The 20,029-nt window shown below is 45.5% G+C and overlaps 1 protein-coding gene across 2 annotated transcripts in view; it reads right to left on the bottom strand.

The window, feature by feature from the left end:
- LOC131679068 (meiosis regulator and mRNA stability factor 1) overlaps positions 1-19,822 on the bottom strand; it is a 41,342-nt gene extending 21,520 nt beyond the window's left edge. Inside the window, exons 1-9 of one of the 2 annotated variants that reach the window (XM_058959622.1) lie at positions 19,529-19,822; positions 19,318-19,469; positions 18,739-19,245; positions 17,996-18,671; positions 2,304-3,019; positions 1,807-2,247; positions 1,562-1,715; positions 992-1,099; positions 104-924 (exon numbers count right to left, since the gene is read on the bottom strand). In XM_058959622.1, coding sequence (XP_058815605.1) covers positions 104-924; positions 992-1,099; positions 1,562-1,715; positions 1,807-2,247; positions 2,304-3,019; positions 17,996-18,671; positions 18,739-19,245; positions 19,318-19,461 — 3,567 coding nt within the window. In that variant the 5' untranslated portion in view covers positions 19,462-19,469; positions 19,529-19,822. The remainder of the gene's footprint in view (positions 1-103; positions 925-991; positions 1,100-1,561; positions 1,716-1,806; positions 2,248-2,303; positions 3,020-17,995; positions 18,672-18,738; positions 19,246-19,317; positions 19,470-19,528) is intronic. The other variant, XM_058959621.1, reaches the window with a different exon arrangement.
- Positions 19,823-20,029: the final 207 nt, after the last annotated feature.

Here is a 20,029-nt window from a genome sequence, read left to right as displayed (position 1 = left end):
CTGAAGAATATTCCAACGTCATTTCGGTTGCAGCTCTGACACCATCGTACTATAGCTTTTATATGGCTCTTAGGGGCGATCTAAATAAAAAAAAACAACTCACCCGTGATGGCGGTGTGTCCGGCTTCGGTGGCTCGTAAAACTCCGACAATAGTCCGCATCCGAAACTGTTACAATTGAGATATTGTAAAACCGTTGACTGCTGTTGTCTGCGTTCGTACAGTTTGCTCGTAGAATTTTGCAGGACACCGCCAGTCGTGGACACTGCCGCCGTTGAGCTGCTACTGACCATTGCGGTCTGATCGGGGCCTTCTCTCGCTGGATTCGCGGTCACAGTTGAAATATTTGCAGCAACACTACACACATTCGCGGTCATCGCAGCGAATTTGGTCTGTGAGTTTGCGGATTGTTGCTGATGCTGCTGCTGCAACAGCTGTTGATACTGTTGAGTCTGCTGTTCGAGCTGCATTCCACTGTACCCGTAGTAAAGGTTTTCCTTATTGTGGTTCTTCATAATCAGCGTCTGATTATGATTAGTCATCAAGTTGGCGGTCATTGCCGTAGAGGAAACCGAGGAGGATGGCACTCCGGCCAGGTTATAACTGCCATTCAACATCGGACTGCTGAAGCGGTTGTTCGGATAAAACGGAACCGGCGGTTGGTGGTTCATCTGCTGTGTCGGTTGTAAGGGTTGGAGGGGTTTCTGTTGATGTTGTTGTTGGTGGTGGTGTAATTGATGCTGGGCAATCGCTTCCTGGCGACTGTAGAATAAATTTCTAAAATCGTTAGTCATCGAAACGGAGGAACATTTATTTTCGTCAACGAGCATTTTACTGCTCGCGGGGGTGGGGATGTTGGCGGGTAAAGACATCACTCCTGCCGCGGGGGAAAACTTTTCCTCGCAGGAGTAGCAAGCTTTGCTCACTGAAATGAAAGATTTAGGCTGTAAAGTCATGGCTAGTAATTAATGGTTTCCTGTTGGTGCTCTTACAAATGCAGTCGCGATTCAGTTCAACATCGGCTCTCTCGTGAACGTAATTGTTGCTAACGGTGAATATGTCCGGGAAAGCGCCGATGAGCGTGGAAATGTTGGGATAGCCTGAGAAAATAAAAAATCGAAAAGTGAATTTAGGCAGTGGTATTACTAGAGTCAATTCAACACCAATGATAAGGAGCAGATGGAGCCAGCCTACTACTAATGCAAATAACTTTGACAAATTAAGTCTGTTTGGCGGTGATTCAAGTTGGAATAGATACAAATGAAAATTTTCTGAGCGAGCTCTGCTTGCAGTCTACTCAATTCTAGCTATTCACACTTTTGTTTATTATTATTACTACTTGTGACTAGAAATTATTATGGATATTCTAACTGAACCGACAATCAAATGACAAAAAAATCACCCAACATAAAGCTTATAATACACTCCTTGTTTACGTCATTGAAGAAAATACATAAGCTGCTGCGGAAAGCAATATCACCCGCACCTAATCGATCTCAGGAGGAAAAATGCAAAATAGGTAATTATTTGCTTCTTCTCTCTCATACACGCCTACTACTCACCAAACTCGAAACATGTGCAGAGGGACATATTCAGGGCATGCTTCAAATCCAACAGATTGATCGGACTTCGCTGCTTGAGCACCTGTATGATGCGAACGATAAACTTCATCATCGATGACAACGTCACAGTTTGGCTTCCCTTATCTAGTTCAATCTGCAAACCGGCGAAATCAGTAAAGGAAAACATGCAAAGAGATTAGGATTAATAATGACCCTTTGGGAAAATCAATCATCGATCGACCTACCGTTATGGCGTGCTTCATATCGTAAATCTGTTTCTCGGATAGGCTTTCTTTAAATTTAGTCATATAGCTTCGGAGAAAATCGACAATCGGTAAACGGTCCTTGTGTGAGTCCACAATGCAAAGGCAGGCAGCGTAGGACCGAAGGCGAAAAGCTGGGTCTTCCATATGCGAAATAACAATATAATCGTTGCTGGATTCGAAGATTTCCATATATGGAAGTGCCTTTATGGCGTCGTACATATTAGAATACCCCAGACAGCACGGCTGTAGCTGATAGCCGTATTTGTTCTTGTGGTAATTGAGTATTTCACTCAAACGGATCATCGACACGCTGTTCCCGTTAAAATGTTTTATGATGTCCTGCACTTGTTCTGCGAAAATCCGTATCGCAATTCTGTTATTGAGAAATATTTTACGATCTTCATCGTTACTTTGCTCCATCTGAGAATAAAAAAAAACATCAACACTTTTCTATTTAGTAAACTATGGTTCATTACCTCAACGACCCCAGAGATAGCTTCCAGCAGATCCGCTAACTTCATCAGTCCATAATCACTAAGGCGGCACTGGTACCCGAAATGATAGTGATAGGAGCGAACAAACTTTTTGAACAGTATCGAATACTGGGGCGCATTCTTGAACAGCTCCACAACCTCCCCGGCAAAGATGCAGGTTTTCTCCAGCTCCAAAGGTGTTTGCTTCCGTTTCACAATCGATATCAGCACATCCGTCTCGTTGTACACCTTGGTAACAATAGAATTGTTGTAAACCAACCCATCGATGATGTCGAAGATATCGCAAACTCCATAGTCCGTCACGTCAAATATTCTATTCTGGACCTGTGAGAAAATAATTGGCAGCTGCGAGAGCATAATCGATTTGTTTAGCTGACCACGAAGAATTTTCAGCAAATCACTGGTAAACCGCCGAATCTGGGTACGATGGGTGAGAGTTATCTGACGGTTTTCACCATCGCCCATCACCTGCACCACCGGCGAGAGGGCCTCGAACAGTTCGATCAACCGGGTGTAGCCATAGTCGGCCACGCGGCACTGCTTTCCGAAGTGGTTGTGATAGGCTGGAATGAAGCGTGTGAATTTCATCGTTGACTTCGGCGACATTTTGATCAGCTCTACGACTTCCCGTGAAATTTGCTGCAGGAAGTCGTTGCTCGGGCTTTTCGGCATGTAGCGCAGGTTCACCGAAGAGGCATCTGGAATAAGGAAAAAACTTGTTTTTATCCACCTATGATCCCAAAATGCAAAAGGGAGTATTTTTTGTAGATTTTGCCCCGTAGAGCTAGGATCACACCCAGGGCCGGAGGATGACGTGGGTAGTATGAGTAATACTACCTCTTTGAAGATATCCTGAGGGTAATTACCCACTCGAAACTTTGAACAAACTGGTAATTTGGAAATTGTCACTATGTATCTCGCGCACATAAAGGAAGTACAAAATCAAACTGCTATAACTGTTTTATTGCCTTTCTCATATAGAAAGATTATACAATCGCTCTAAATATCGTCAATCTGATCCAGGCCCGGAGGGCCGAATATCATATGCCATTCGACCTAGTTCGTCGAGATCGGAAAATGTCTGTGTGTGTATGTATTTTTTTTTTTTTTTTTTTTTTTTTTACAATGGAGAAGACCTTTATGTCCTAGCCCAGTACACGTGCTAACGGTAGGGTCCAATCTACCACACGGGGTGCACTGGGGGCGTGTCGGACTCGAATGGTGACCAGCCATTAATACCGACTAAACTCCATTGGGCTCCGCCATCATTCCTCCCAGGAACTACCTCTCGGTATTACTTCTGGGGGGATGGCTGTACTAAGTGTACTCATTCACTCTCACTCGCGCGATCATACATCCTGTATGAGGCTTACTTGGGTGCTCTCTCAATCACACTTTGATTCGCTCTCAAACACTCCCACATGAGGCTGACTTTTGTGCTCACCTTTTACGTTCCATGCGAGGCTGACTTGTGTGCTCACCTTACTCATTCCTTGCTAGGCTTACTTTTGTGCTCGCCCTACCCATACATGTGAGGCTGACTTGGGTGCTCACCCTATCACCTGATTCACTCTCAATCGTGCCACTCTATTGTACCTTTGTCACTCCCTCTGGCATCCCATGTGGGACATTTTTCTTAGGCCCCACTTCTGACATACCATGCGAGGCTGACTTTTGTGCTCACCTTTTTCATTCCTTGCTTGCTACCAACCTGTGAGGCTGACTTTTATGCTCACCCTTAACATGCAGTGTGAGACTGACTTGGATGCTCACCCTTTCACTCCTCTGCCACGCCATGAGGCATCGATAGCTTAGTTCCAACATACTACGCTACGACCCTCCCGTCTTGGCATGAGGCAGTCCACTTATACGCCTATACACTCACTCTTCTGTCTTGCTTCGGGGTGGCTGGGTTTACCCCTTACGCGGTTGCCATTCGCTGCGCCAACCTACCTCGGCATGAACAGACCATTCACTCTCTTATTTTGCGCTTGGCCTTTTTCGCTCCAGCTAACCAATCACTAGTTAGCCGTGCCCGCCGTCTGTTGCTCGGTTCGCCAGATTACCTGTAGCCTACTGGCAATCTGGATGGTAGCAGCCGAGACTGCGTTCCACTTCTCCACCGTTTGACACATCCGCTGGATAAGGGTATCCGGGGTTGTGTCCCAGCCACAGACGTCAAGCATTGCTCTTCTTTCGACGTCGAACCGATGACATACGAACAGTATGTGTTCGGCAGTTTCATCTACACCTGGGCAGTCCGGGCAGACTGGGACCTCCGCGTGCCCGAACCTGTGGAGGTACTGACGGAAACAGCCATGGCCTGACAGGAATTGTGTCAGGTGGAAGTGAACTTCCCCATGGGGTCTTCCCACCCAGCTCGATATGCTAGGTATCAGCCGGTGGGTCCACCTACCTTTCGAGGAGTTGTCCCACTCACGCTGCCATCTGGCGACCGAGGTCACCCTGGTGCGCTCGCGGGCTCCCCTATTTCCACGTAGCTCAAAGCACTCCTCATCTTCCCGAATGACCAGCCCGACTGGCATCATGCTCGCTATCACGCAGGATGCATCGTGTGATACCGTGCGGTAGGCAGATATCACTCTGAGGCACATCACGCGGTAGGTGCTCTCCAGTTTCTGTAGGTAACTGGTTACCCTCAGTGCTCTTGACCATGACGGGCCGCCGTACCTGAGGATAGATACGGCAACGCCTGCCAGTAACCTACGTCTACTGGCGCACACCTTTGAGCTGTTGGACATCATTCTCGATAGTGCCGCAACAGCAGTCGACGCTCTCTTGCACGTATAGTCGACATGGCTGCCGAAGGTCAGCTTGTCGTCTATAATGACTCCGAGAGACTTCAGACTTCGCTGTGAAGTGATCGCGACTTCTCCCACATGGATAACTGCATGTTGTGCCGACTTGCGGTTGTTGACGATAACTACCTCCGTCTTATGATGAGCGAGCTCCAGGCCTCTCGCGCTCATCCATTCCTCCACCGTGCTAATCGCGTGTTCTGCGGTTAGTTCTACCTCAGGAATTGACTCCCCGTAGACCTCCAAGGTTACGTCGTCGGCAAAGCCGACGATCTTGACCCCAGGAGGGAACTTCAGTCTCAGAACCCCGTCATACATGAGGTTCCATAGCACCGGGCCTAGGATCGAGCCCTGCGGGACTCCGGCGGTAATCGGAACCCTTTTCTGACCGGCATCGGTCTCGTATAGCAGTACGCGGTTTTGGAAGTAACTTTCCAGGATCCGGTACAGACCCACCGGTAGGCTAAGCCGGTGTAACGAGAGCGCGATGGCATCCCAGCTTGCGCTGTTGAATGCGTTCTTCACGTCAAGTGTCACTAACGCACAGTATCGAATACCTCGCCTTTTTCGTTGGATCGCTATCTCGGCAGTATTTATCACTGAGTTGAGAGCGTCCACTGTGGACTTACCCTTCCGAAAGCCAAACTGGTTGCTTGACAGACCGTCCGTACCTTCCGCGTACGGGGTGAGCCTGTTGAGGATGATCCTCTCAAGCAGTTTGCCAGTCGTGTCTATCAGACAGATTGGTCTGTACGCCGATGGGTCGCTTGGCGGCTTCCCGGGCTTCGGCAACAGCACCAGTTTCTGCCTTTTCCATCTATCGGGGAAACGGCACTCGTCAAGGCATCTCTGCATAGCTAGCCTGAACATGTTCGGGTTCGCTATGATCGCTGCCTTGAGAGCGTTGTTCGGAACTCCATCCGGCCCTGGAGCTTTGTTCATTGCTAGGGATTTAGCCACTGCGAGTAGTTCTTCGTTCGTCACTGGAGCCACCATTTCGACCGTGCCCGCACTGTCTCGTAGTGCAGGTGGCCAGGGGCTTGTGGCTCGAGACGGGAAGAGTACTTCGATAATCGTTGCCAACCGGTCCGGAGACCGTTCTGGGGGTGAGGAGCCCCCTTTGGTCTTGGCCATCACAATCCGGTAGGCGTCACCCCACGGATTCGCGTTGGCACTCTCACACAGGTTGTCGAAACACGCTCTCTTGCTGCTTTTAATAGCCTTGTTAAGGGCTAATTTCGCAGCTCGAAACACTTCACGGCGGTTCTCTCTTGCATCCTCGGTGCGAGCTCTTTGCATCCTACGTCTAGCTCTGAGACAGGCTGACCGTAGAGCTGCAATCTCGGCACTCCACCAGTATACCGGGCATCTACCGTTTCTTGGCAGTGTTTTTCTCGGCATAGTGGCGTCGCACGCGCGTGATAGAACAGCTACCAGCGCATCCCCGCTTAGACTGTCGGTGTTGGCCTCCAGTCCCAGGGCCGCGGTGAAAGCTTCGCTGTCGAAGTGATTGGACTTCCACCCGCGTACCTGACAGGGATCTCCCGCCCTCGGATGCTGCACACCATAGTTGATCTTAAAGCGGATTGCTAAATGATCACTATGGGTGTAGCCTTCGTCTACCCTCCATTCCATGCCTGGAGCCAGACTCGGGCTGGCAAAGGTCAAATCAATCCACGCCTCCACTCCGTTTCTACGGAATGTACTAGCGGAGCCATCATTAGCTAGCACAGTATCGAGTTTCGCAAACGCTTCCATTAGCGCTTGACCCCTGCTATTTGTACAGCGGCTGCCCCACTCCACTGCCCAAGCGTTGAAGTCTCCCGCTATTACTACCGGTTTCCGGCCCACGAGGTCCGACGAGAGCCTGTCGATCATCTGGTAGAACTGTTCTATTGGCCACCTTGGTGGGGCGTAGCAGCTGCAATAGAACACACCATTGATCTTGGCAATCGCCACACCCTCGGCGGAGGGGTGTATTACCTCTTGAACCGGGAACCTTCCCGTTGTACAGATTGCCACCATTCCAGACCCGTCCGACACCCAATTGCCGTTGCCGGCAGGGATGCTGTACGGGTCTGATAATAGGGCGACATCTGTCCTCGACTCCGAGACCGACTGCCACAGCAGCTGTTGGGCTGCTGCACAATGGTTAAGATTTAGCTGTGTGACTCTCACGGCTTCTTCTTATTTAACTCGCCGAAGGGACACGAAGGTCCGCCCATAGCATGTTTATGGGCTTGCTTCTTAGAGGTGCAGATAAGGCACTTATATGCCTTAGTGCACCCCCGCTCTTTATGCCCCTCCTCGCCGCATCGACGACATAGCTTACTCCTGTCTAGGCCTTTGCATTCGTAAGCTTTATGGCCGGATTCTAGGCACCGATAGCACCTGTCCACTGAAGGCGGCTGGGGTATACTAATAGGGCATACCGACCAGCCGATCTTCAGCTTCCCTTTCTCGGTTACCTTTTTGGCATCCGCATTCAGTAGCCTGAGGTAGGCTACTTGGGTGCCAGAGGGTCCGTCCCTCAATCGCACAGAGGCCCGCTCGATTGTGACGCCGCATTGCTCCTTGACGGCTGCGGCGACGTCTTCTGCGGTCGCGAACTCGTCCAAGTGTTTGCACTGGAGAGTTGTTTCCGCACCTAGCGACCTGATTTGGGCGCCCTCACCAAGGACCTCTTGGGCCAAGGCCTTGTATATTGCACTTGATTGTGCGCCTCGCTTCAACACCAGGAGCATCTCTCCCGTGTTGGTGCGTCTTACGCTACGCACATCCTGCCCAAGGGCCGAGAGGCTTTCGGCCGCTTTCATCGATTTAAGGACATCGGCGTATTTGTCCTTGTCGGTTTTTAACCACAAGGCTTCGCCTCTGTCCTTGGCCTTCCTCGCAGGCCGCGGTACCTCCGGTTTCGGTGCCGGCTTTTTCTTGGTAACCAGCGTCCAGGGGTTTGAGCCCCCCTGCCCCGGTCGTGCCGGGTTGCTGGTACCATCGCTCTCAACAGCGAGGTCACTCTCGCCCTCGCTTACCTCACCCAGGCGGCGTTTGACCTTGACGGTTGCACGCCGAGTGGTGTCGGTTTTGGCACCCTCTCCTGGCGACTTCCTAGGGCGCTTCGCATTCGATGCCGTCTTGCGATTGCCCTTTCCCTTTCCCTTCGAGGGGAACTCGGTCGCCGCTCCGATCGACGTGGCTGCTCCATAGAAGGTAAAGGCCACTGTCTGTGAACCTCTATTAACCTTCTCTCTTTCCTCCCTATTGGAGGCCACTGTCTGGGTTTCTCTGTCGGGCCTCTCCCGACATTCCACTCTCTCAACATATGCCTGCTGTTCCTGTCTTGCGACACGAACAGCTTTCCGGAGCTCCAGAAGGCTCAACTTCAACTCCTTGGCTATGTTCTGCTTTGCGCTAGCGAAGTCGATTATAGCATCGAGTTGCTTCGCTACTTTGCGCATCGCAGCTATTGGCCCCTCCGATGCATTGGTAGGGGTATTGCCTACCGCTGCTGGGGGGTCACTGGTGCTTTCGAGTACAGCACTCATCGTTCCACTACTCTCCCCACGGGGGGGAGACCTCGCCAAACCACCTCTTGCGAAGGGGTTTGGCACCTCCGTCTGTTTATTTTTATTTTTATTTTGCTCCATGAAAATTCCCACGAGTAGCGCGAGAAATATATGTCCGCCACGCCAGAGCTCCGCATTAGCGTGGTAAGGGACGCTTACTGTGGGGGTTGCCCAGGTACCCCACAGGCTCCGTTAACGATCGAGCATCTTTTTCACCCCCTCGATCACTCATCCCTCGGCACGGGTCGCTTCACGCCTTGGAATTGGGGTTATGCCCTACCTTGCTTTACGTGGTGATCTCGGCCCGGATCATCACAACCATCCTCCTTTACCAGGGCTTTGGACCTGTAGCTCTGGATCTCAATAGTTCCATGTACGTATGTTATTACAGACATGCTACTATTGGGATCCGTCATACGCTAGCGGAGTTATGTGTGTATGTATGTATGTATGTATGTGTGTATGTGTGTATGTGGAAAAAATTCCACCTCTGTTTCTTAGAGATGGCTGGACCGATTTGTACAAACTTAGTCTCAAATGAAAGGTACAATCTTCCCATCGGCAGCTATTGAATTTTTTGTTGATTGGACTTCCGGTTCCGGAGTTACGGGTTTAAGAGTGCGACCACACAGCAAATTCCCATATAAACTGAAATGAAAAATTCTCAAAGGGGGGAGTAAGTGAAAATTTCAAAATCGAATTTGCATTTTTGATGCCAAATGACTTTAAAATGCATAAAACGTTGATTTGATTTGATGAAATCTCGAAAAAAAAAAATTGGCCGGAAATTGACTTTTTGGACTTTACCTTTCTCATATAGGAAGGTTATGCAATCGCTCTAAAAATCGTCAACCTAATCCCGGCCAAAAATTTGTTTTGACCTATAAAGGCTTACATAGGAGTATGCAATAAGGGGTTGCTACTTTAAAATTAAAACTAGTTTAAAATTTTTTAACAAGTTGAAAATTTTCGGCAGGGTTCGGACCCCCCGAATCTTTCTCTTTGATCCGCCGCTGGTTTCAAGCGATGTTTTAGTGTCGACACATAGTATCTCAAGATCTTAGCTGTCAATTCATTGTATGTATGTGCAAATCGTACTGAATATGTAATATACATTTCCATCGTTGTATTGAACACAACCAGCCATGGAATCGTAGTTTGGACAAATTAAAAAGGCACAATTGCACCACTAGGTGGATTAAAACAGGTTTTTTGTGGGTGAAATTATTTCAATGTCAAACTCCGAGCGCGTCGTGTCGTCCACTACTGCTTTCTTAGTCTCTATCGGAGAAGTTTCCTCCATCCAAGGACGAATGAACACACTTGGCTAGAGTCAGAGGCCCCGGGATCTAACAGATCCCACACTCAGGATAGACAGATAATCATCGAAAATGGATTACTTTGCAAGGGACACAATATCATTTGCTTTCGAGTGATGTCAGATTCAGCCTTCTGTTAGCGAAGTGAAATGTTTATTGAAATACTAAACATGACTAGAAATCAATTTTTTCCAGTTTATTCATATTAGGAACCTTGCAGGGCCGGCGGAACACCTTTTTCCCGAGTGGGTAGTAAGATTCGGAGTGATTTCTTCCCGTACTGACGGAAATTCAACCATGGCGTGTGTAAGTGAAAATTTAAATTCCCTGATAATATCTGGTGGCTATTTGGAAACACCCTTTGATAACAGGTCTGTATGTCTGACGGCTCAGCGAAAATGTGTTTGTTGAATACACAGCTCAGTACCAACTACTCCATTCTTTTGAATTCCGTTGCATTGATTTTCCGTTCCCAGCCTTCCTTTCGCGGGTACTGAAGCCCGCATGATAGTGTTGACTAATGGGAAGATAGTGGAGGTCGTTTTGAATATTTCTCCGATGGCAAAAATAATGCCGATAGGGCTAATTTTTTATGCTAATTATATCTAATACAACCGGCCCCTGGATGGTCTACGTTCGGCCAAAGACAAACCATTTAACATCATCGATATATCGCGTGATCTAACTACACAACACTCGACCGTGCACGAAAAAGTATTTTATCTACGTACCCGCCCGGGAAGTCGAGATTGATGGTATAGTCTCCGAGAAGGGCCCTAATTGCGAAATAGGAAGTGCTTCTTCCAGATCCCTGTGCTTCAGTCAGTGAAAATTCTGGTATGCAAGCAATTGCGTTCAGCAAAACCGAGGAATAATAGAAAACATATTTTCCATCGGGTTCATTTCGAGCCTTTCGCCGGATTTGTTCTTTTGAATAGGGCTCGTCTATTTGTTCGCCTTTTTGTACTGCGGGGAATAAACTGCAACCAACGGGCCCCTTGTAGAAATAAAGCACGGTGTGGAAAATGTCGCTTATTAAATCCGAAACATAGACAAAGATTTATTGATATTGTTTCTATATACATCGCACCTCAGCTGGTTCTAGAAGACTTCAACTCCCACGCTATGTCGTAGGGGTTGTCTTCATTCTGATAACTGATCTATCTTACTGCGTAATATTCGCGACAATTTCAATATGACCATCTTGAATACAGTGGAAATAAAACGAATGCCTACCAGCGCGGCCAAGCACGTTTATCGAAAGAGCAACGCGTCCACTATATCCGAAACAATCGAATCAAAATAAGAAATTCCTCTGGTGTAAGTGTCCAACGTTTTGACTGGCTGGTTTCTCTACACTGCGATTAAAGGTCAGCCGAAACGAATATCCGGCGCTAGCAACCGTGGACGGTTTCACACTCCGTTATTGTCAGAGAGTGCTCAGAATTGTAAGCGAAAAGGTCCTATGAAGACTTTTTAGAAACGCAAATAAAAAACTTGATGCAAACTGAAAAACGTGGTTATTGGTACCGGTTCGTCAACGGATTAACGAGAGAAACAATATTTCATCTTGCAGCTGGGCCCAACGCTGTGTACTCGATTCGGCCTTTGATCGGAATACATGGAACTAAGAATCCTTTATCGGCGACAACAGCATTCCACGTAGATTCACATTCAAATGATAGGCGTTTCGCGATCAAAATATAATAATGTAAAAATATTTGTTCTTCAAATACACAAATTTATCTGACAGCAAAGATACTCGCACTAAGCATTCTCCCCACAAAACTTATGCTTTTATACGGCCATGTCCACATCGTTACAGTTCCAAGTAGGCGCTTCGATCGATGGAGCATGGAAAGAACTCCTTATTTTCCTGGAGAAAATAAGTGGACTAATAGGAGTTCCTATTAGTTTGAGTTCTTTCGCATTGTACTATTCCGGGTAATTGGAAAAGTGGCACTTAGATTAGAATGGTAAAGAGAAGGCGGGCACTTAATCATTAGAAGGTAATATTTGTGGAAGATGGCACGGCTTTAACGATTTTTTTTAGTATTTTTTGTCAGAGGACGCTCGAAAATTGGCAACTTTCGTGGGATAATGGAAATTTAGGAATCCCAAAGGCATCAACCAACCTTGGTTTAAAAGGAAGGATGAAGGTAGTGACTTCCTACGGGTGGCAATCATTATACGTTGAATGCGCATCTCCTTAGTATTGGTGTGGTGGAAAGTGTTATCTGCGCTTGCGATGACAGCTATCGCGACATTAAACATGTTGTCGGGTCGTGCGCCTACTGTTCTACACACCAAAAAAATCTGAATTTTTCCGTTGAGGCAATTCCACACTTGCCACAATCTAACAAACCGTAATTGTCAAAATGACGAAATATACCCGTGTTCTGTTTAATTTTAAATATGTACGTTCCATGCGCAGCGCCATAAAATTACACTCCTCCACATTTTAAACAAACGTCCTATATGGAGTAAAATTACGTGACTCGCAAAATTCAACATGAAAAATTAAAATCAAACGTAAAGCTATGTAATTTTTGATGCTTGTATATGTCATGGTCAGGAGACGTAAATTTACACGATTTTTTCTAAGTGTGTGGCGCCAGATCTCCGGTAAACGAATCCCTTCGACCGGGTTCTAGTCCGAGATGTGCTGGCTATCACAAATTTATTTATATCACAGATAACAGACGTTTCGGCTATAACAAAATTTCTTTAAAACCCTGTGTAAACTTTCAAATTGATAAACGTTGGAAATCCATGTTGCACTATTGCCATCTGCGTTTGCTATACGTGTTTAACAGCTGCACTCCAACTGCATTGTATTGATCACTGCGCCATCTACAAAGGTTTGCCAAACGTGTTTCAGACGTCTGATTTATTCGGAATCTCAGTAGCGGGTATTTACACACGATTCAAATCGAGCCTAAAAGTCTGTTATCTGTGTTTATATCTTCTCTTTTGGTTGACTTGCTAAACAGCTACCTGCAAATGTGATCCCAAGAGTTCCCAGCGGATCCAAGGAGGGCAGTCGGCGATCCGGTTCATGTCCTGAGAGTGGTCTTCCGTTTGCTACAAAACTACAAGTTTAATTTCTTTTTATCTTTTGCTTTCCTTTTAAAAAGTCTGCTGATTGTCTAGTTATTGTTTCTCCTTGTTCCAATTTTTAATAAAATGATTGTTCATGTTGAAACATTACACATTGTATATATTGTCCTTAAAAATATTTCTAACTGCATCCCATAGTCTGCATAAAGTTGCGTTAATATTATTTGTCGGTCGATCTGAATTCCTTGTTTTAAGATGTAGATTAGACTGGTTCACTTTTTGACTTTTAGCTCCACCAGGCTCTATTGATTCCTTTTATGACCCTTAGTAATTGTGTAAATTTTGGTACCGATCGGTTGTGTCTACGGATCCTCCAAAAATTTCAAAGTGCTATGATTAATTGTAAAATCCACCTGTTTTGAAGTCATGCTGCTTCTTTAGTTAATAACTTTTCTCAGCGAATTTTCACAGACTTACAATATATAGTGTTCTCATGAATTGATTGATGAGGTGATTTTTTAAGAATTTACTTTCAATTTTAACCGATTTTCCATACTAATTTCCATATAAACTTTGAAATTTTTGGAGTGTCCGTAGACACAACCGATCGGTACCAAAATTTGCACAATTACTAAGAGCCATAAAAGGAATCAGTAGAGCTTGGTGGAGCTAAATGTCAAAAATTGAACCAGTCTAATGTAGATGTGTCAAAATGTATTCCCATGAGTAAAAATATAAAAAATAATTCCAAATTTCAAACAAATCCTAATTATTATCCCATATTCTCAAAAAAATAAATTGTATAGCAAAGAAATTTGTATCTGAATAAAAATATGCAATTGTTTTACATCGAAGATTTCCAACGTAAGGATTTTTATACGCAAGACACATACGTGGTTAATCTTATGTTTTGGTTTGTTCCAAACCTTCGAGGGGGTAATTCTCCCCTACCCATACTACCTACGCATCCCACCGGCTCTGGAACATTGTACTAATTGGATAACACTGTTATAAGTTCGATAGTATTAACAATAGAGAACGATCCTTGTGAAATACAATCGATTTAGAAGTTCAAGAGTTTAATTATTTTTGGCATATTTTACTTGATTTTCTATTCTCACTCCAAATTTCACCGCATACAGGGCGCCAACACTTATTGGCTTTAGCTGTGTGGCCGACTTATTTATCATTAATGCGGTTAGGACCCGTGGTACAAAACGGTGAACAGACAGATTAACCTTACCAACGAGGAGATAGGTACAGCGAAATAGTAGGTTTGGGGAAACCCCCCACCCCCACCGAAATATTTTAATTAAATTTGAAAATAATAATATTTTTAATTGAATTCTCAAAGTATGCAAATAAAACGATCTTCTATCTATCTTCTGAAAATAGTTCCTTGTAGTGAAAATTGTCGGTAGACCTCGGCACCTACTTTCCGGCTCGACTACATCGAGTAGATCGCGGCGAAGCGGGGAGGTAAATGGCTCCTCGTATCGTGACAACACTGGGAGCTAATTGTTTCACGAATCGAACATCGGTACCGAGAGAAATTCCGCCACATTCTGCACTCCTTCACTGACGGTGAACATGGACTAGAGTGTGCGTATCCCCATAGCGACCCCTAGGCGATTCGTTACCGCATCGACCAACGGAACCCTGTAACTGCACAGAGAGACCAGCAAGCTAAAGAGGAAGATGAAAACCTTCAACAAAGACCTCTTTGTTGAGTCACTTCGGCCGGACAGAAGAATCAAAAACGTTGATGCGGTTGATCTAATAAGAAATATTCTGACTACAGACATTTTATATAACAGACTAGCGGAGAGAAAAACAGTAAAACTAGCAACCATGAATGTAAACTGGCATCACGGAAGCTCCCATAAGCTTTACATGGGCTTCCTCTTGCACTTCCCCTCACAAAACCATCATGCTCGTTTGGCTGCACTTTTTGACAGACCGTTTGGCTGCAATTTATGACACTTCGCTAGTCTGTGTCTGTAATTCTGACGACTTGTGACGTTACAACGCCGCGCAAACTAGAACCACGCAGTAGACGGCGTCCAGCTTACTGGTTTAATGAGTAGCTCAGTACGTTACATTCTGCTTACCTCAGAGCCAGAAGGCGGGCTCAGAGAGCATGATCGGAGAGTGAGAGAGCAGCGCAAGTGACGTTTCGAGAAGCTAGGACCGCTTTAAAATGGGAGATCAAGCTTAGCAAGCCAGTTTGTTATAAGCAGCTGTGCTGAGAAGTAAACGCCAATCCCTGGGGGACGCGTACCGAGTCGTGATGGCGAAGATGAGGACTCGTCGACGCCAACTGAAATCTGCCGGGATAAGCTAAAGATAATCGTTGAGGATCTCTTAAGCACGATCCAACTACCTGGTCACCGACACCGTACGGCTAAGAAGAAACAGCAAACACAGCCGAGTGGCAAGTGTCTAACGAAGAGTTCAAATAAGCGTCGATGCAACTAATATCAATGAAACCTCAATCCGGATGGTATACCAAACGCGGCGCTGAAAGTCTGATCCTGTAATATCCGGACACGATCGGGATGGTGCTGCAGAAAAATCTAGATCAAGGCAATTTCCTCGAAATGTGGAAGGTACTGAAGCTGTTGTTGTTGCCAAAGCCAGGGAAGTCACCGAGCGATCCAGCCTCGTATAGGCCTATATGTTTGCTGGATTCACTCATAGAATTATCCTTAACAAGCTAATGAAACGCACGGAGGGTGAGTGCGGACTGTCCAAGATGCAGTTCGGATTCCGTAAGGAAGTATCGACATTGGAACTAACTCGGACAATGCTCATAAGTGCTGAGAAGGCAACGGAAGCTAGAGAAGAAGATCGATACTGCGCTGTAGTTACGATACATGTGAAGAATGCGTTCAATAGCGCCAGTTGGGAAGCCATCGCCGCAGCGCTGTACAGAATGACCATGCCGGATCCTGAAGAGCTACTTCCAGAGTAGAGTGCTACTATACGAGAAAAACGAAGGGCAGAAGTCAACGCGAGTCACAGCGGACGTTCCTCGGGCCTTCCTTCTCGGTACAACTCTTTGGAATGGGATGTTTGATGGGGTCTTGACACTGCGGCTACCCAGGAAATCGTGGCTTTCGCGGACGACGTGTCACTAACGGTGATGGGTGAGACACTAGATGAAGTGAAGGTGTCGGTGACAGAGATAGTAGACGCGATCGAGAACTGGATGAACGCGGTCAAGCTGCAGATAACTCACCACAAGACGGATGTGGATGTGATGACCAACAGCAACTGCAAAGCGGCCCAGCGGATGCAGATCACCGTCACAGGGCACGTGATTGCATCGAAGCGTGCACTGAAGCAAAGTGGAGTCGAGACGACAGGTTGAGCTTCAATAACCACGTCGACTAGGCCTGCGAAAAGTCGGTGAAGGAAACGAACGCAACAGCGAGGATCATGCAAAACGTAGGCGGCCCGAGAAGCGGGACGAGACGTCCGCTATCTAGTGTTTCATCGTCGTTACTGCGATATAGGGTTCCTGCCTGGGGTGGGTGCTGTTACAGTAGAAGAAAGTTAGCGTTTGACCAAAATTTTGGCACGATAAAGCAATTCATTAAATTGTATTTTTAGAAAAGCTAAAAGCTTGTTAACATTCAATGAAAATAAGCACGTGTTTGTTTGAATCGGATTAAAATTGCGAAAGTTATTCAATTTATTGTTAAATGGGAATTTTTGAGTTTTTCGGAGTCAACTTATTGAACCGTCTCAACCCCAATTTTTTCTAGCGCTCGTTTCATAAAATTTGAGGGATTCTCTGCTGAAACCCTATTAAACAAATAAAATGAATTATTTTAAAAGATTTTGAGCTGGGGTAATATTCGACCTCGTGTATTCAAATGACTCAAGACTTCTGATAACAATTATTTCAGGTTCAGTGAAGTGATAAGTCATCGAATGATTGGTATGCAATACTGCGTGTACTATTTACTAGTGTTATACTCTTATGATACAAAATTCGTTGTAAACTTAACCCTAATACGTCATAAAGTTCGTATCATTAGCTGCTCAACTATGTTTTGTGCAATGTTAATAAAAACTTTGCGAATCCATAGGTATATGAGATACTACAGACCGCTACAGACGTCAAGTATTGTAAAACTTGGCCTTCTTTCATAGAAAATCTAGCAGCTCGAACAAGACTTATTTTAGTTTTAGAACCTTAAAGTCTAAAATTCAGAAAAATTTGAAGAACTTCAAATATTTTGTAACTACACTTATGCAATGTTTTTTAGTATATAAGTTTTGTGGACCAGTACAGCAAAATCGGTAGATACGTCGTAGAATCCATGTGCGTATGTGAACCCAATATAAAGCCCCTCCCGAAACAAAATCCTGGCTACGGGCCTGGTTTACACAACCGTACCAGCTCTACAGATTTACAATACAGTGTAAATAACTGTATTCAATAAATTGATTTTTCAATGCCTACCTTGCCGCATAACAACTATATTATTTTTTGAGTTTAGGCGTTCAGGTGTTGAACAATATGTGGGTTTGTCTTTTAATTATGCCGTTAATTATTTGAAGCCTAATATGTCATAGAACACTTTGAACCTCGGATTGGAACAATATTTACTGGAAGTGTAAACCAAAATTATTTTTTAATCGACACTCTATGAATTTTACAAACTATACTAACTACACAAATGTGTTCATTTTATTTTTTAGTCAAATGCATGATTGCATAATTTTTGCCTTGAATATTTTGAAAAGTCGGTTACACCATGCGCTAGGAAAAATACGTGCCGAAGAAACGTTTGGGCAGCATAAGCTGTTGAACGGGCCTTAAAGACACCTATTCGAATTTATAAAGTTTACATTTATTGGATTCTGAAATTTTACTCAGTATATCATCAGCCACTTACCATCGTTGTCCTTTGTAGAATTGAGCTCGTGATCCAGCCAAGTAAGCACCTTGATGCCAAAATTGTTATTCACGATCTGCACCCCTCTGATGCAGCACAGTAAATGCTCCAGCGGAACACCCGCTTCGTTCGGGACGACCTTCATCTGCAGTTCATTCTCGATGCAGAACAGAATACTTGCCACCGGAATGTCATCCTTGTGTGTCTTGAGCAGCGAATAAACAACCGACTGCAGCTGACTAATGCTCATCGTCACATTGGGCAGTGGTTCAATTTCCTGCTCAGCCCAACCCTTCTCCTTTTCCTGCTTGAAGTGATAGATACAGTACGGCACACTGTGCTGCGACGACTCCACCAGTGGGTTGCTCTGCAGTGAATTAATCACATCCGGCTGCAGGCAGATATACTTCTCCTCGTTCTTGTCCAGCGTAATGGTGCACACATCCGGCATGCGATAGAGGTCCAGTACGCTGATCGAGGATTTAAACCGTGATTGGAACAGCTCGCGAAATTTGTTAATCGGTAGACTGTAGAAGGGAACGTCTTTCAGTAGACCAGCGACCTGGCAACGGAGGGCAGAAGATTCGGCCGACGACGGATCCTTGATGTAGGACACGACCATGCGCTTGTGACCGATCTTCTTACGATGAAGATTCGCTACCACCAATTTGGCAAACTAGGAAGGGAGATGATTTGAAAGTAGTAACATGATAGTTAGGGGGAGGTGTTTTGTGCAAACTCACTTGTGCCGAGGGGACCTTGACCTTCGCCAGCGAAGGGCTTTCAATGGTCAATGAGAGCACAGGCGTGATCGATTTTAACTGACAAAGCAAATACTGATGCATTTTGTGTTCGTCGATCGACGGGTCTAGGTTGCTGATTTGCAGCACGACCATTTCCTTCTGATCGACGGCCGGCTGCATGGTACCGTAGGTACAATTATATCCACTTCCCGTGCCGCTGCCGCTGCTAGTGCTGCACTGACTTGTGTTGCTAGAATTGCTTCCGTTGATGCTATTCGAACTACCACCACTGTAGAAGGTGGTGTTCTTGCCAGAGTCGGAACCGCTGCTATTCAGCGATGAGTTCAGTGATTTGTTCGCAGCACCGTTTCCGCTTGTGTAGCTGACATTAGTGTTCAGCTGTTGGAAATGGTTGCTCTGATTGGGCTGAATTTGGTTGCGATTTGGGTAGGGCATAAAACGTTGTTTTTGGTAAAAGTTGCCATACATCTGCGGAACGTACGGTGTCTGGTGGAAGCAAGACAAAGAAAGGTGCTTTTGAACAACCAGGAATAACATCAGTTGAAACCGCAAACTCACCTGACAATTGTTATAGTATTTAACGTTGTAACCCTGATTACCGCAGTGACGAGGAAGCTGTTGTTTGGCATTTTCGCAGGCCAAAATGGCCACCAAATCCGGCATCGTACTGGATTGATGATTGTAGTAATTGTTGTTTGTCATGGTCAATTCTAAAATAGCATAAAGAATGAAGATCACATAACTGGAGTCCATTTTGTTCCTGTCATACATCGAAACAAAGATCGAGTTCAAGTACCTTTTGTACGTTATGTGCTTCGTAACGTTTACACAATGGAATCACTTAAAGATAACCGCTTAGCGTACGATTAAAAGTAATCACTTTCACAAATTTAAAATGTAAAATAAATTAATATTCAATGTTACGAGTAAGTCCTAATTCGAACGATATATAATACAATTGAATGTTAAAATCTGGAAGCACACAAAAGAGATCAAGCCTGCTCTGCCCGGATGCGTGCCTGCCGATGAAGCAATAGATTGCAAATAATGAAGCTGCTGAGTGGTTGTTTGATAGGCTTGGGACGGCTGAACCGATTTTCGTAGTGTCGTAAGTCGCTCACGAAATGTTTTATACCAGTTTGGACAGTCTGATAGAGTACTATCGAAAGAGTACGCTTTCCTTGGTATCCAGTGATGAGCTTTCAAAGCGCACTAGATATTAGCGGTCATTTACATAAAAACTACAAGGGGAAGCCCTATGGGGTTGCAC

Source organism: Topomyia yanbarensis, chromosome 2 (assembly GCF_030247195.1).
Source record: "Topomyia yanbarensis strain Yona2022 chromosome 2, ASM3024719v1, whole genome shotgun sequence".
Lineage (NCBI taxonomy): Eukaryota > Metazoa > Arthropoda > Insecta > Diptera > Culicidae > Topomyia > Topomyia yanbarensis.
This window is presented reverse-complemented; position numbering and strand designations above follow the sequence as displayed.